At 42.6% G+C, this 17,575-nt stretch overlaps 2 protein-coding genes and 1 long non-coding RNA gene across 4 annotated transcripts in view; 2 read left to right on the top strand and 1 right to left on the bottom strand.

Annotated features, from left to right (window-relative positions):
* GXYLT2 (glucoside xylosyltransferase 2) overlaps positions 1 to 8,318 on the top strand; it is a 27,970-nt gene extending 19,652 nt beyond the window's left edge. The window contains exons 6-7 of the mRNA XM_090022652.1: positions 2,548 to 2,720; positions 3,608 to 8,318. Of these exons, the coding sequence (XP_089878778.1) occupies positions 2,548 to 2,720; positions 3,608 to 3,790 (356 nt within the window). The 3' untranslated portion in view covers positions 3,791 to 8,318. The remainder of the gene's footprint in view (positions 1 to 2,547; positions 2,721 to 3,607) is intronic.
* Positions 7,022 to 17,575, bottom strand: LOC149855922 (uncharacterized). The gene is made up of 2 exons (XR_016438560.1): positions 16,091 to 17,575; positions 7,022 to 14,781 (listed from the first exon to the last, which is right to left on the bottom strand). It is a non-coding gene; the product is annotated as an uncharacterized LOC149855922 (long non-coding RNA).
* Positions 15,763 to 17,575, top strand: part of PPP4R2 (protein phosphatase 4 regulatory subunit 2) — a 35,694-nt gene continuing 33,881 nt past the window's right edge. The window contains exons 1-2 of one of the 2 annotated variants that reach the window (XM_090022653.1): positions 15,763 to 16,015; positions 16,125 to 16,206. In XM_090022653.1, coding sequence (XP_089878779.1) covers positions 15,982 to 16,015; positions 16,125 to 16,206 — 116 coding nt within the window. In that variant the 5' untranslated portion in view covers positions 15,763 to 15,981. The remainder of the gene's footprint in view (positions 16,016 to 16,124; positions 16,207 to 17,575) is intronic. The other variant, XM_090022654.1, reaches the window with a different exon arrangement.

The following is a 17,575-nucleotide window of genomic DNA, read 5'->3' as shown; positions in this document are numbered from 1 at the left end:
ATGTCAAAGGCTGGAAAAGACTACTGGGCACAATATGAAATAATGGTGAAATCATGGGACAGAGTTAGTTGTGTATGTGTTTAAATGTTCTGCTGGATCAGGGCCCAGCTGAGTAACACTTTTTTGTTTCCATGATCATGGATGTTTATCTGAATTTGGAATTGGCAAATTTTGTCCAAATCCAATTTTTTTAAATTTGGTCAAATCCCTTTATTTATAAAAGAAGCAACAGAGTTGAAGTCAATAGACAGAAAACTGACTTTGCACTGAAAAGAGGATTAAAAACATTTGTTGTTTGTCTTGAAAAATAGTTCCCTCCCTCCTCCCCACTGTGCACTGCAAGCCTTGATTTTCAAAGAAAAGCAGCTCTGGCCGTTCGGCTGAGTGACTCAGCCTCGATGAACTCCAGGACAAATCCATTTGCACTTCTAGCTATCCAGGATTTTGTGCTCTCTCTTTGCCCTGCCTTCTCCAGGACTGTAATGTGGCAGTCTTTTTATCATCAGAGGACAGATGCGATACCCTGTAAGCCCAAAGAGATTCAAAACAGAGAGCAGATGGACAGTATTACCTGCAAATGTGTGTCCATGCATGCAAAATGACAAAGAATGATGAGGTAGAGTTGGGGTGATGTTGTAGCTGTGATGGTCCAGGAAGGATGTTTATGGGAGATACCTTTTATTGGTCCGGTTGTACAGCTGGGAGGGATATAGACAAGCTTCCAGGGTACCACATAGTCTTCGAGTGGAAAAAATTGAAAACAGATGGAAACATGGATTCTGGAATATTCCCATGGATGCTATAAGGCAGTGATTCTCAACTTTGCCGTGTGTGCCTGGATCACACCATAAGGAACAAAAGTGACTAGTAATTTTTCTGAAAGGATATAAGCCTAACGTGATGCTCAACTTCTAAGAGGCCTGATTTTCAAAGCTGCTGATCTTCATAATATTAAATAGCTTCAGCTATGTATGTACACAGAATCTATCCTGTTTAAAACTGAAAAGGCTGACGTTACTAGTCACTTGAAAATATACGTTCTTGCATGCTGAGACTTGAACGCAAAATAACCGGTGGAAAAGACCAAAATTACAGGAAATTGTTTAGAGAGACATGGTCATACTCTTTCTCTGTTCCTAGTACCCAAAAACTTGTATATATTTCTCCCAGCTATGCAGTTGGTCCAATAACAGATATAATCCACACATTCCTGTCTCAAGAATAATGTGCTGGATTTGCACTCTAGAAACTATCTAATGTATACAGTATTTTCACCCTTTCAGAACAAATGATGCATTTTTCTTTCAATGCCATTTTTATAGATCTGTTCATTCAGACTCAGAATTAGAGATGGAAATTAGGTCATTGTACAAACCTATTGTACCTCTTCCATTTGAGTTATCTGTGCATTAGCTGAAAATACACAAATTTACTTAACCCAAAAAAAACCCCAACCTGTTTCCACTGAAATAATCCAGGAAAGTAAAGCAATAAAAGGAATTTAATGAGAATTCCTGAAAAGATGCATCTCCCACCCCTTCTCAGAGCTGCTCTAATATTAACAGACTTCAAGAAATAAATATTAACTGAGATCAGGGTCTAGTTCTGAAAGCAAAAATGAAGTACCAGCATCGCAGAAGTGGGAGATAGGGAGAGAAAAACTGGTGGGTGATGCATGTAAAAGCTGATAAGCAACACTTTTGTTCAGCATGAAGTTGTGTTTGTGCAAGCATGGAGCACTGGCATCGTGCTGATAAAGAGCCCAATCTAGAGTGCTGGAGTCATTGGAAAGGTGCCCACTGACTTCACTAGGCTTTGTGATGGATGGACCAGTGCACCTCCAGGGACTCTAGCCCTGAGCCTTCAGACCAGAGCTAAGCATGAGGTGTGTCAGACCAAATGGAAATTGTTCATGAGAAACCCTGATGAGTAAATGGGAAGAGTTTTCTTTAGGCTTTTTCTACTACCCCTATGTAAATTCACACAGGGACTGGGCAGGGCTAGTGAAGCTCAAGGAAAAGCCAAGTGAACTGTTCAGTCTCCAGTCCTTGTGGTGGTGCTGAGAGTCTGCCATCACGGAGTAACAACCAGTGGCACACCCCTGCTGCCATGGCAGGAAGGTGACCCACAGAAGTTGTCGTGTTTTGCCATAGCCTTGTTATAGAAGATGACAGTGTGCAGAGTATTAGGGAGAGGAGCCAGGTTGTATGATACTCTGAGTAACTGGGTCGCTTTTGAAGTAGATGACGGAAGGGGAATGTATGACAGCATGTGTAGTTTGGCTTTGTTTGCTAGTGACCGTGCAGACCCTAACAGCAGTATTCATGAATAAATATGATGCAGTGTTTGTTCTGGGAATCCACTGTAGTGGATGATCACTCTTGGTCATCTCTTGAGCAAAGCAGGTAGAAATCTAGGCAGTTATCCTCAGCTATTGAAAATCTTCCTGATTGACAACCTTGCCATTTCCACAGAACCATGATTTACTTGCAGCACTTATTTTGTTCAATGAATCATTCGTTGTCTCTCTCAACTTGGTATTTCCAGAGTATCTCTACGTGTTTCCTTGTCAGTGGAACTACAGGCCAGATCACTGTATGTATGGGAGTAACTGTAAAGGAGCCGAAACAGACGGCATCTCTATTCTGCATGGAAATAGAGGCGTCTACCATGATGACAAGCAGCCTACATTCAAGGCAATATATGAAGTGATACGTGATGTGAGTATTCTGCTTTTGATACAGACGATTCTTTTTTATTTCAAAGTACAAAGCAGTGCAGAAGCCTTATGCAGAGCACTTGACAGATTGCCTCTTCCAAGATAGCGGACTGAGAATATCAGTGCTTTATGTAGACATGACATTCACAGAATAAACAGAGTGCATTGAGCTGTTGTTCCATTTAAAAAAGACAGTGATAGAGAGAATGTGCGTGTGTGTGTGTGTGTGTGTGAGGGAAGCTTCAATCCACTTCCAAAAGGCAATGGAAAGTGCTTGGTAGCTTGCAAGAGTAAGATCATGTTTGAATTCCCTTTTCATTGTTACTTTCTGTTCGCTTTTGTCAAGTCCTTCTCTAGGATAACAGCCTACTGTTGCTACCAGATTGTGCAGTTACTCGTAGCTCAAATACTACAGGTCTGTGTGTCTGGGGTTGAAGTAGGGAATCATTGCAACAGCTCCTCTTCCATTGCAGTCCCATGAGGAGAGGCACTGTCTGCGTAAGACACAGTGCTCTGTAGTCCCAAAGATTGCCACAGGTGCCTCGCACCTCTCCATGAAAGTGGATTTCCTGTTATGAGCAATTATGTCAGAATCTCCACCACATCCCCTAATTAACCAATTTGTAAATAATGGCACTGAAATGCAGTTCTGCAGAAGTGAGCTAAGCCAGACATGTCTGGGTAAAACTTTCTGAAAACCAGTAGTTTTAAATGGATTTAATAAATGGTTTCCAAGTGTCTCCAGTCACAGGGGCTTGAGGGAGGGAGATGTCTGCAGGAGCCAGGGTACCCAGTTTGCCATGCCTTAAAGCCTGATTCTGTTTACACTTCTCAAATGTCATTAAAGCTGTGGAAAATAACCAGGGTTTTTTTTTTTCTCCTCTTTAGTTTCCCTTTGAAGACAATCTCTTCCAATCCTTGTTCTACCCTCTTCAGTCTAAGTTTCTGGATACTGTACATACTTTATGTGGGCGAATACCACAGGTTTTTTTGAAGCAGATTGAGAAAACAATGAGGAAAGTTTATGAAAATCGTGTTGTTGTCCACGTGGGGGCCAACCACAGGTTCTGAATAGAGATAACTACATTTAATGTGGTGGTTTTCATCTTTGTATCCAAATTACTTGAGGCAGATCAATTAAAGCAACATTATCAGTTTAAAATCCATGTTATAAACAAACACTTGTTTCGCCCTGTTTGGCTAATACCCGCACAGATTATTACTACAGAAAGAGTTTTACAAGTCTCTTTAAATGGTCACTACCTAGTTTCTTTTTTCACTTCCTGCATTTCTCTCGCCTTGAACTAGGTGAGTTGAGAACGTGACTTTCACTTCTGTTGAGTGAGTTTCACTTTCACTTTTTTAGGTTTGCCATGGTTTAAACACTTTGGAGGAATGCTTGTTTGTTTAAACACAGCAATTTTCACTGCAGATCTCATTCAATCTGGGAGCATCTTTATTAATTTCAGATTGTATCACTTTTCTTCCCTCAACATTGTAATATTGGGCTAGATTTCTTTTGATGGTGTCACTTCAAGGTATTTGCCACTCAGAAGATACAAAACTTAAAAGAGATTAGGAACACACATTCTCTGGTGTCATGAACATGTTCAGTGATAAGCACTCAGGCCATTATGACAGGCTTAGTTAAAAGTGACTGCAGTAACAGGAAAACATCTACTTAAAAACTGTATTTCTGTTTGAAGGTGTTTACCCACTCTTGCTGCAGGAGGCACCTGAGCTGAAAGAGACTGGGAGTAAAGATGTGTTTCCAGGTGTTTACTCTCTGCATTTACAGCATTTTCCATCTAGGCAGTGCCACTGTTTCCCTGTCTTGTCTGTGAGGGCCTTTCACACGGGAAGAGAGGTGATAGCTGTTAAAGCAAGTAAGAAAACATGCAGTAAACAGGAAGAGGAATTTAGAGGTAGATACAGTGCCTGGAATTGGTGTTAAGTTACTTGATGAAAGTGACTGGAATTCAACCGTCTGCTCTGAATTCCCATTTGTGTGGGTTTTGGCCTTTTTTATCAGTCTTAAGAAAGAAATGCATGACCTCTCCTGCCCATTAATCACTTTAAAAGCAGTCAAAGAACACTGAATGAACTATATGAAAACAGGTACAATTGATCTGCTTTCTTCAAACCCCTTTCTATTGCTGTTTACTGCACAGGAATAATTCTGTTCCATTGAGAGCTCCCTTTCCAGTCTACCTTACTGAGACTGCTGCCTCTGACTGCCTTTTTGTTATGCCAAAAATCCTCCTCTTCTGGGACATAAAGATATATCTTTTGCTTGGCACTTTCATTCCTGGAAGTTCAGTGTCTGTGCCAGGATTCTGACTAATAGCCTTAAAGTAAAATGGGATACAAGATGGTTTTGTTTATTTTATTTAAAATATTTAATTTAGATTAGCTGTCAAAAGCATATTCATGTTGTAATTAGTTACAGACTGGAGGTTGCAGACAGTATTGCACATACAGGACCTTATTGAAACTTGCAGTAGTCAAAAGGTGCTCGGGAAATGTTCTGGGAACAAGAAACTAATAAACCTTTAAGGGAACACAGTGCAACAACCAGCTTGGAAGACATTTCCTAAATGAAAGCCTTGGGAGTCACATGCAGCAAAAATGTTCTATGGTCACCTGAAGCTATTTGTTTTGTATCTAGTATGTGAAGAGCCCAGGAGAGCTTTTCTGAAATGAAAGAGAAAATCACTATAGATTGCATATAAAATATATGTCATGCCAATGGTTTTCTAGACCCTTATAATTATCATACAGGGCTGATAAGTGGTATGGGCATGAGCTGTTTCTTAGAGTACAGTAGTTCAAACAGACTGCAGCATTGGCACGACCACTCTTATCACTCATGATGATGCATGGTTTCATAAGGGAAGACATGCCAACAGAAAATCCTTTTAGTTGGCAGCATAGGTGACCCCTCTCCTCCCGCGACATCAGGCTTGCTGCCTCCCACCACATGATAAGACTGTTGAGACAACACCTGGCTAGTGAGGAAAAGGAAAACATGATGCTTATTGGCAGTTAAGTTTGCCAAACAGATTGGTTGTACATAACAGCAAGTGCCTACCCAGGAACATTTTTGAATCTATGGAGTGTGAATGCACTGGTGACATATTGCACATTGGACAGTGTCGCTAGGAAAGCATCCAAGTGGAGTAGGATCAGCCCAGAACAACAAGTAGAAAGTCTTGGGCCTCTTGAAGTCAGTGGTTTCATCCCAGGTCTTTGCTTGGTCTAAGAATTTCAACAGATAGTTGCTGTTTTGCACTCTTGTTTGCTAAGGGCCTAATAAACCTACAACAGTTTGCACTTGTTTCTCATGTTAACATATACTCTTTGCTCTGTAAGAGTTCAGAATTGACCAGAAATGGGCTGAGGTTTTCTTGCAGTTATCCTAATCCAAAGCCCAGAAATACCTCTTACGCAGGGACCAGAAAAGCATTTAAACCGAAGTGGGACGGTGTTACCATCTCTCATGATTTTACCGAGTCTTGCACTATTTGGCGTTTCTCTTTTTTTTGTTAGAATTTCAGTTGCCCTTTAAAGTTCGAGCTGTTATGGTTATGGAGAAAAACTTGCAAAATTCATTCAGATGCACTCTAAGTTTTCCGACAGAAGGCAAACAAAAGGAATCTGCAATGTATTTTTAAAGTTTCATGACTTCGAAATTATTTCATGATTTCTTGGGGTCTGATTAGGACTTAAACATTTGGTGTTGGCTAAATTGAGAGCTTGAATATTAGATCATTTTTATTTCTTAAATCAGGATAAGAATGACAGTTGATTGGTCAGGTTAAATTAAGATTAGGTGTTCTGGGCATTGTTTTAAAATTGCTCATCTCTTTAGTACCTACAAGCCACAGATGTTTGCACAGCAAAACCCTCCTTACCCAGGAACTTATAACTGCATTTTAGAAGGTCAAGTCATTTGGCATATAATATTTATAATTCCTAACTCTCAGAATTTAGTAGGTTATGACTCTATGCATTAAGATTTAATAGAACCTGAAACTGTGGGTAGATTATAATGAAGGAATTAAACAAGACTGGAGGTCTTCATAAAATAAAGGCATTATTACTTAGGAAATTATGGGGGATTTAAACTGTGTTTGATATGTTTACAGTAGGTGCTATTTTTTAATAATGAACAACATTACATTATTGACAACGAAGAAACCTATATGAAGTATGCTTTTTTAACATGAAAATATCTGTCAGTGTGATGTAAAATACAGGGGAAAAAAGTGTGGGAAGTGTTGTATTGTGCTTTTTTTCTGGAAAAAAATGTTTTAACTGAGCTGTAATTTGAAAACTCCAAAGCCTTTTTAAAAACAATTATCTATACTATTTCATTGTCCAATAAGAATAATTAATTGTATGTGTTATTACTGCATCCAAAAATATATTATGTCTTGTTTAACAGTAGTTGGTTATACTATTAAGCTTATTTAGAAACAATCTATACTTAATAATCATTTCTTATTACCTGTACATTAACTTTCATTTATTTTAATCATGGAAATATGTAAATACTTATATAGGATTTATATCTTTTTTCCCTCTTCTTATGTATTACATTACTGCATTGGTAATTACTAAAATAATGGAACCTGAACACTATTGTTCATATACCAGACTGAAAAATAACATGAAAAATAACTGTATTCTCATATTTATTGAAGTCCTACCCCGCCCCCCCCCGCCATAAAACACACTCCATGTTTTGGGAAGACAAAATTAAGGCTTTTTTTTTCTTTAAACTGTTCAGAATCAGGTTCTTCATTTTGACTGCTAATTTTTGGGTAAATGGTGAGTGTGGTATGTGAAAAAATAAGGTATGTCTGTAAGAATAAATGGAAATTTTTTTTTTGTAAATGAACATAAATTAATCTTTTAGCACATTGACCATGTTGGTTATACAAATTCACCCTTTGGAGTCAGAACCAGGCATTATGGACCACTCTAAAGAACTGTGCCCTTGTTTAAATACTGACCCAGATCCTGCACAGTGACTCGTGTGCTTAACCTTACGTAGATGAATGGGCCATTACAATCAGTAGGTTCACCCCAGTGTGTAACATTAAGTGTGTATATGAGTCTTTGAAGGGTCAGGGCCAAATATCCATGTTTTAAACTGGTTATTCTATACTTGAACTCACTAAAGTTAGACAAGGGCCTAATACTGAGAGCTGCTGAGCACTTCCATTCAGTCCTATTTAAGCCATAAGGAAGTGTCAGAATACAAATGCACATTGTTCAGCAAGGGAAGCATTCAACCTTTTGGCTAAGATCAAGTGTTTTAGTAAGTTGTATCATTTTATATGAGGGCTTGTTGAGGCTATCTAGCTGCACATGGTTAAGTGAGCTAGATAGCTGTACTATCCTTTCTATTCTTTACAGAAACTGGAAACTTTTAGTGTGATGTGTGTGCATGCCAGAATGAGCGTGTGTGAAGAGCTATGATCTATTTCTGTGTCATTTCTGTATCATTTAAATTGCTTCTATATTTTTATTTGATAAGTGCACCAATTATGTGTAGCTCCCAAGGAGGCATAACAGTGCATTTCTATGTTGTTTATGATTCTTCAGCTTGCAACATAAATAAATGAACTTTTAAGCAAACTCTGACTCTTGATGGTCCTCTTTTCAACATCAAAAGAGTAATTTTACTGTCTTAGTCATCGATTTAATAAATTACAAGGACCTCCTTTAAACTTACATGCACACCCACAGTGCAAGGGGGTTGAATGCTGGAAAGTAGTTATGCAGTTCTAAATTAGGCTGTTCTTAGTGTGTGGTTTCTTTACTAAAATGAGTTGCTTTTCTGTGTAGTTTTTCTTATTGTTAAAAATAATTGTATTGTGAAATACAAACCATGTTCTTTCATAACTTGTTTTTAAGACTGAAAAGTAGTATTGTGTGCATTTGTGTGTGTTAAATTCAGTGTTTATTGATTTCCTTTTTCATGTAACAATGAAGACTAAAGGGTAACTGTAAATGCTAACAGATTGAGGCTTTGTCTACGCAACACAGTTTCTTTGCTATGAAAAGATCACATCCATAGCTGACGTAGCTGTGCCAGCAAATGCAGAGGTGTTGGGATAGCTCTGGTAGCAGAAAAATTCCTTGAGCCAGCAGGGTTGTAGCTATACCAAGAATCTGGCTGCCTCAGAGTGCCCATCTCTTTTCAAGCAACAGCATAGATATAATTTGTTTAGAGGTTAGGTTGCCCTCCTATATGCCAGGATAGTCCCAGTGAACCAAATACACTTGTGGAATTGCACCCACCAACTATGAAGCTGACTCCTTGACTTTAAAGGATTGTATGCTTATAAGTGAGGCCATATTCAGGATTTTAATCTTTACCTTTTTTTTCCTTCTCTGGGATTTATTTCAGTCATCCTTTCTTGAGGAGGTGATTATATTATATAGAATTAACCACAGAGATCAGCAAGATTTTTTTTTTAGAAGTACTTGTGCCCTGCAAACTGTTTTTGTTTTTCTGGTACGTGCTTTCACGGTGCTACATAGTCAAAATAAATGGTATGTGCAGGGCTTTTTGACGTAAAGACCTAGACTGAATTTAACAAAGGTGGAACGCAGAAGACTGTGAATAGCTCCAAGCCAACACACTTTGCTACTAGAAGGCTGTGTCTACATGTGCTATTAATTTGCATTAGGCTTATGGTGCAGTAGGCCTTTCCAGGGAGCACGTCTATACATGCTCCCTGTTGGAAGCAGAGGGCTGCTCCTGCATCAGCCAGGGGGAGCTCCAGGCTCCCCAGGTGCTAGCCAAGGGGCTGGCAGTGCCTCCTGACCCTGTGCACATTGGGAGGGGACCTGATGTGCACTAGGCTGGGAGACAGCTGCTTCTGCAGTGGACAGAGGTGTCCTGGCCCTGTGCCCATCTGGACACACAGCTGTCAGCAAGCCCCCCACTAGGCAGGGCTTCCCTACCCAGCAAGGGGTTCACTGGGAGCTGTCTTGGGTGTGGCTGGGTTCCCAGCTCCCGCTTGCCCTGGGGCAGGTAGCTCCACACTATGCAGAGCTGCTTTGAGGGGTGGGAGCTGGGTTCTCAATCCCTGCTTGCCCTCCGGAGCTGTCAGCTCCATGCTGGGAGCCAGAACAGGAAGCAGAAAGCTCCCCAGTCCCAGTGCTGATTGGCTCCCAGCTCCCGCGGGGAACTGGAAGATGAGCAGCGCCAGGACCAGGGACAGAGAGCTCCCTGTCCCCCGTGGTCTCCTGCTGCTGAGGTTGACTGGGAGCAAATTTGCTTCTGATCAGCATCTATAAGAGTGTTACTGTGCACTAACTACTGCATAGTTAATCTATACCTGTGTTTACGGGTACTAGCTCACTGTGCAAGAGCCTAATTTACTGTGCAGTAAATGCCCCACCCATTTAGATGGTGACATTTTACTGCACAGTAGATTAGTCTACTGTGCAATAAAGCATCTCGTGTAGATGTGCCCAAAGTAACCTAAGTCTGTCAGCATAAAGCACTGTGTAGGCCAGTTTACATTGCTAACTCATTCAAGTTACCCAGGGCTTGCACTGTACTTCACTGATCAGGGTAGAGATACCCAAAGAATAGGGCCTATACCAGTAGGAGAGTAGTTAATGAGTTTGGCCACTGAAAGGGCCAAATACATGAATTTCCTTCATAATGGCAAAGGGCCATGTTCCTTTCTCAATTGAGTTATGGTGGTATAATTGAGGGAAGAATTTGGCACACATTGTGTTTAAAAAAATATAAGCCCTCTAAGACTAAACTTGCCTTTCATATACTTTTCTGTTTCAGTTCTCTTCAGCTGGTTGTGTGCTTGCATGATTCAGTCCCCAAGTACCACTTGTGTGCCTTTCTCCTACGTCTTCCTTTCTGCTGTATGTGGTCTTTCATCACACTGCATACCCTCCTCTGCATTCTGTCATGAACAGTCACTGCTGACATGGTATTGGCTTTCCTACCACTTCTCAGTATGACAGGAAATTCCTGTTGTGGCTTCTCTAGCCAAACCAGTTGTCTGCAGCATAAGGGAGATGAAGGTAATCAGATGTCACTTTATGTCACTTGCTCATTCATGTTTATGGTATGTTAGATCCAGGCCTGCTCTCTTTGAAGTCAAGAACAAAATTCTCAGTAACATTAGTGGGAGAAGGTTAAGCCAGCTGTAATACAGCTGGGTTACACAGTGGTTTTCTAGCTGTGGTCTATGGAACAATAAAGGTCAATAGTCAAGCTGGCTGGGAATTTTCCAGCTAAGCAGTATTTCATCAGAAAATGTTGATTCATCCAAACCCTGGAGCTCCCCCTGGCTGATGCAGGAGGACAAATCGGGGCAGGAGCAGCCCTCCCACACTTCTCATGGGAGCTTTTTCCAAAAGAAAAGTAAGGTGTCCTTACTACTTCCTTCTCCTATATGAGCCACAGAAAAGGTGCTGCAGGAATAAAGGGGAAGAGGATTCTATTCCCATGATTTCTCGCTCCAGTCTTTAAATCCTTACAGTGGGGTGTACATGCCTGGTCCCCATCAGCCCCCATGCAGCACAAAATACATGCCTGGTGCCATCAACAACTCCTCTTCAAAAGATTCTGCGCTTGTGTGCATGTATCTAATGTGGGCTCCACACTGGCTTCATCTTGAAGAACAGTTACTGAAACATAAGTACATCCTGTTCTACGGTAACTTCCAACGTCTGAACCTTGTTTTCCTTGTGAATCAGAAATAAAAGACAATATGAACTCTCTCATCCCAGTATAAAATAGGTTTTCATTTATCTTGCTCATAACATATCTATGCATCACAATCTAAATTGGAAAAAATCACTTTTCAACTGGAATAAGCCTGTCCACACAGATTGTGGAAATTATACTGGTTTAACTGTTATTTTAAATGAATGCCTGAGATTATATTGAAAAAAAACACCTTTTCTGTGCAGATGGTAGGTCCTGATCCTGCAAACAAGCCTGTCTGTGCACCAGATGAGATTGCATGTATTAAAATATCAGCGTACACTACATTAACTACTCTGCTCTAACTCTAATGTGAACACTTGCTACAGAGTACATGGCATGAATGAATGCAGGTAAGTCCTTATTCATATGTTTAATCTGTAGTGTAATGAATAGTCCTAGCACCGGGCCCTGATGCCTTATTTTCTACTGGTGCCAAGTCACATATATTTATAATCAATGTTTGGAGTTCTGCCTGACTTTCAAAGCTTTGGTATTCCCTATGTGGCTGAGGCAGCAGTGGACCTGATGCTGCAATTGTTAATTGTGTGTTTAATTTTAATGCATAGAATGCTTATTCAAGTTGCAATGACAGGAAACCCAGTTCTCCACTACCCTTTCTACAAAGTCACTTGTGCAAAGGGTAAAATGCTAACAATCTGATCTGTGTGCCTTTTATGCCCACTCTGACCAGGTATAAAAGTGGAAAATGAATATGAAACAGGGTGAGTAAGCTGCTTGTTTAGTAGCTGAAAGCTCTGCTACCTTTAGAAGCAGAGGTCTTTTTTCTGACAATCCCAGTTGAAATGGGGATTTCTTATATTCAGATGCCTCTGAATATGGTGAGGGCAACGAAGTAGGAGAGGACTAAGAAACTGATATGTGTGAGACCTGTTTCTTTTCCTCTCCAAGGGATATTTTTTTCAAAGGTTACTGCTTGCTCTGAAGTCAGATGATAGAACTGGGGTGAGAAAGAAGTATAAATGGCCTTTTCCTAACAGTCAAATCCTGCAGGCAGGACAAACTGTTGCCACTGATAGCTTTCATTACCCCAAAGATATCCTTGTAATAGTGTCCTTGTTACAATTGATAGTATAATTTACTCATTTAAAATGTACATAAAGTGATCAGTCTCCATATAAAGGTACCATAGAAAGCTTGCATTAAATATGGTCTTTAAATGAGAAACGTCAACAGAGAAAATTCTTCATTCACCTCCAGAATTTGTTTCTCAGTTTCAAAAAGACAAGTGTAACTTTTCACAATCCCAGTTTATAGCATTCTTCCTCCCAGAAATGAAATACAGCTACTCCTCGCTTAACGCTGTAGTTACATTCTTGAAAAATGCGACTTTAAGCGAAACAATATTAAGGGAATCCAATTATGTCAGAGTAGTTACCTACTAGCAGGCGGTGGCCAAACAACATTATAACCAAACACTGCGCGACTTTAAATGAGTAAGTTCTCTAATAGATCAGTGACGTAATAACGAAACAACATTAACCAGGACGATGTTAAGTGAGGAGTACCTGTATTTAATAAACCTGCATTTGAGGCTGTAGCATTCTGTTACCACCTAAATTGTTATGAATTCTGTTTGGTTGTAGGACTGAAGACAATGCAGTTTAAAGAAATACTTACTGTTCTTTATTATCTAGAACATGCATTAAACTAGAAAAGTGATATATTGCTATAGTTTCAATGCTAGCTCCTTGCATCTTGGAAACAACTTAATTTTTTTCTGTTTTAACCCAGGCTCTCGGTTGTAGAAACAACTTAATTCTAAAATAAATCTTAAGATTTTCTCCATAGGAAAATCATGTCTAAAGATACTGCTAAGCTCTACACCATCAGTTTCTGGCCTTTTATGTCACAACCACACTTCTGGTCAGCTCTCAACCTGGTTTCCAGCATGAGTTTAATTGCCATAACTGAATATTTGGGGGCTTATAACCCAACTCTTTAAATGCTGGAACTGCATTTGGGGTCACAATCACTAGTTTTGGAATTGCTGCTCCACAGCTTGGATTATCTTCTCCAGGGACAAACACGCAAGGGGAATGGGAGGACTCCACAGTCATAGTTCCCCTTTTATTCTGCCAGGAGGACTAAATTTGCTTGCTCTTATAAAATAAGCTAAGGGGCTAGCTGATACAACCTAGACAATCCCCTGTGCTACTGCACTAGTTCCTCTGCAGTGTAGCTCTACTGGCATTTCTCTACAACATTGTCCACTTTGCATTTGGCTGTGCAGAAAAGATAATACAGTCTCAGGCTATATTATCTTTTACAGGAGCTCTGCATGGGACTGAAGTCTGGACACTGCCTCAGTTCTGGCCAGGCCTAAGACCACCTATTCTTTTTTGTGTGTGTGCTGTGTACAGAGTCCACATCCTGCCAGAGTATGGGCTTTAAAACGGGTTCAGAGAGGGGGAAGGGGCAATAGGGAGTGATGATGCGACAGAGGCAGGTGACCCTCTTCCCCTGTATAGCAGCAGTGTAACCATGCAGCTGCAACACACAGGGGCCATGGCAACTTGCAGTATCTGCCACCTTGCCAACATCATTGGCAGGAACTGTTGTTTTCCACCCTGCCCCAGAAGCTGGGGTTGGGGCAGTTGCCCCTGTCATCCCACTCCAGTTTGCCCCACTACAAAAAAGAACAGAAATGTGTGCGTGCAGGATTGCCTGCAGGCACAGACCTCAGAAGACTGGGACGTGATCCAGGCCTATATTGGGATTTTCTCCTAATAGTAAATTACTGCATATGTGCAGCTCCCATATGCCTAGAATAACAGTTGGCGGCAATATTTGGATTTACAGCTTAACTTTTACGAGCATTTTCATGTCCTTCCAGGAACGATCATCATGGGTGCTTCCACTCTACAGAAGCATTCACAGCGGATAAGTCTCCACTTCGCAATTGGCCGCATGAAATCTGCAGGTCCCGGGGGCTCGGATTCTCCTAAACCTCAGGCCTCTGCTTCATCGTAGGCCTTGCTCTTTGCCCCGTTCAGGTCCCTGCTGGTTCTGGGACCCCAGCCAGGGAAGCTGGGAGGAGAGGGCAAAGGTCCAAGGCGTTTGCCCTGTGTAGGCTTTTGCACATAGGGGAAACACAGTGGCTGGTTTAAGGTTTATTGAGATGTTTCCTGAGCTGCTTTTGGAAGCCTGTTGCCGTTCCTCAGTTGCAAACCAGGTGGGGTGCCTCCTGGCACAGGGGCTGCTGGCCTGTCCCCTTCCCTTCACGATGATGCCAGAGAGGACGCTCCCTGGGACCCCATACTGGAAGCACCTAGCCTGCTCCCTTAGCAGGAAGGGAAATACAGGCATACCTCGTTTTATTGCGCTTCGCTTTATTGCGCTTCGCAGATATTGCGTTTTTTACAAATTGAAGGTTTGTGGCAACCCTGCGTCAAGCAAGTCTATCGGTGCCATTTTTCCATTGGTTAGCATTTTTTAGCAATAAAGTATTTTTTAATTAAGGTATGTACATTGTTTTTTTGACATAATGCTATTGCACACTTAATAGACTACAGTATAGTGTAAGCATAACTTTTATATGCACTGGGAAACCAAAAAATTCGTGTGACTCGCTTTATTGCGATATTTGGTCTGGAACTGAACCCGCAATATCTCCGAGGTATGCCTGTATGTGAAAATCTTTTGTTTTGTTTTGTTTTTTAAATTCATGTCATTGTCTTCATTTCAAACAGCCCTGATGAGCCCTGCGCTCAGCCTCCCCAAGGCCAAATGCTGAAGCGAGCCTGGGGATGTATTCAGGAGTGTATTCAGGGGGTGTATTCGGGTGTATTCGGTGGTACATTCAGGGATGCATTTGAGGGTCTATTTGTGCATTTGGGGGTGTATTTGGGGATGCACTTGGGAGTACATTTGGGGATGTATTCGAGGTATATTCGTTTTGGGGGTGTATTTGTGGGATATATTGGGGGTGCATTCAGGGCTGCCTTTGGGGGTGTATTAATGCATTTGGGAGTATATTCGGGGGTGTATTTGTGTATTTTGGGGATGCATTCTGCGGTGTATTGGGGTATATTCGGGGGTGTATTTAGGGATGTATTTGGGGTATATTTGGGAATGCATTGGGGGTTGCATGCGGGAGTGTATTTGGGGATGTATTTGGGGGATGCATTCGCTGATCCCGTGCCTCTTGCACTCCCGCGTGACACTGCGCAGACCCAGGGGCGGCCTGAGCCCCCGGCGTCCCCGAGAGACAACGAGCGCCCGGCCCCGCCCGGAGGACAGGGGAAGCCCCGCCCCCTGAAGGGGACGCGCGGGGGGGGCCAAACCCGCCCCTAGCCCCACCCCAGCCGCGCGCGAGGGCCCCGGAGACGTGGCCCCGCCCCTCGGCGCGGCGGCGGCGGCGGGGCGGAGCCGGGCGCGCGCACGGCGGCGGCGGCGGCCCGGCGCCATGTTGGGAGGCCGCTGAGCCCGGGTCTGGGTGTGCACGGCGGTAGCGAGCCGGGGGGGGGGACGCGGGCGGACCATGGACCTCGAGCGGCTGCAGGAGGCGCTCAAAGGTGGGACGGAGCGGGGCTGAGGGGGCGCCCCGTGGTGGGGGAGGGGAGGCGCCGCCGGGCCGGCCGGGCTCTCACCGTCTGTTTCTGTCCCCTCCCGGCCGCGCTGCAGACTTCGAGAAGCGGGGCAAGAAGGAGGCGTGCCCGGTGCTGGACCAGCTGCTCTGCCATGTGGCCAAGACCGGCGAGACGCTGTGAGTGACGGGTGGGGGTCGGGGGGGCGTCCCTTCAGGGCCTGTCAAGCGCGTGGACGGCGGCCGCCGAGGGACAAACTTCTTTAGGGCGTTCGTTCCACCCCCCCACGGGCTTCCTGGTGGGTCCCACCAGCCCACGGTTGCTCCCCACGGGCACCCCGCAGACAGCTCACGGCTCCTGGGGGCTGAGCAGCCACTTCAGGGGCAGTCAGCGCATCGTCTCCGAGGGTTTCACCCCAAGCTTCCACCACCCCCGGGAAAGGCACTGTGAGGGAGCCGGGCTGCTCAGTGGCGACTTCCTCGTTCTCTCACAATTTGGCAGGAAGGGGCAAGGCTTCGCCCCGGCGCCCGGCTGGCCAGGCGCTCACTTTCTGGCTCCCGGGCCGCCTCCTGGCTTTATGAGGCCTAGCGCCAGGGTCCAGGCTGGAGCGGCGTTTTGGCTTTGTCCGGGTTTTTATAGAGCGTATCTAGCTTTAAAAGACATCTGCCTCTTTTGTCTTGCTTTACGTAACTCGAATCGGCAGCCTCAAAGGAAAACCCGAAGTTCTGAGATGTGTGTACTTTGCTCTTTGAGTCAAAGGCGGCAGCTCAGCAGAAAAAGCTTCAGCTTAAAGCTCATATTTGTGCCCACTAGTTCTTTATACTTATTGTTTTTAGATGAAACGCTAGTTTTGCGTACAACAGTTTCCTCTTTGGATAGGCTAATTTCTTCTTTTTTTTTTCTTCTGAAATTGTTCTGGAGGTTTTTGTTTTTCTTGCCTGTGCCTCTCTCTCCTGAAACAATCAAAGCATAACAAGTTGTATAGGAGCGGCTTGTTAAGTAAATGCTAACGATGGTAGGAGGGTGATGCATTGTAACTGTACTGTTAGTGTTTGTTTGCATCGCTGTTTTGGAAATATGTGGATAAACTTCCTATTAAATTATACAAATAAAGACCTTGATGTTGCATAAGATCGTAAACATCTTTCAGACTTCATGGACATTTTGTTTCTATTCATTCTCAGAATGAGCATTATCTATTTTGCCTGTTTTTGGTTTTTTGCTTTGTTTTGTTTTGTTTTTTTAAGCCTCAGATACTACAATTGTCCTAAGCTATTTTTAAGAAAAGTGACACATTGCTAACAATGCAGCCAGTCTCTGGTGTTTTCCTTTGTCCACAAACAAGGCAAATTATGGGAACGCACATAGTCTGTCTGTATCATTACACTCAATTCTGTTCCTATCAAAATCTAGATTATGTATCTGTTACTTCGCAGAGTTCACTTGTAGCATATTTTATTTAGAGAAAATGCATGTTATCTTTAAAATAGAAAATCATTATATATGTTTGGTAAAATATATTATCACAAGACTAGGAGATGTTTAGAA

The sequence above is a fragment of the Crocodylus siamensis genome, chromosome 11, assembly GCF_052110815.1.
Source record: "Crocodylus siamensis isolate JL-2025a chromosome 11, ASM5211081v1, whole genome shotgun sequence".
Lineage (NCBI taxonomy): Eukaryota > Metazoa > Chordata > Crocodylia > Crocodylidae > Crocodylus > Crocodylus siamensis.
This window is presented reverse-complemented; position numbering and strand designations above follow the sequence as displayed.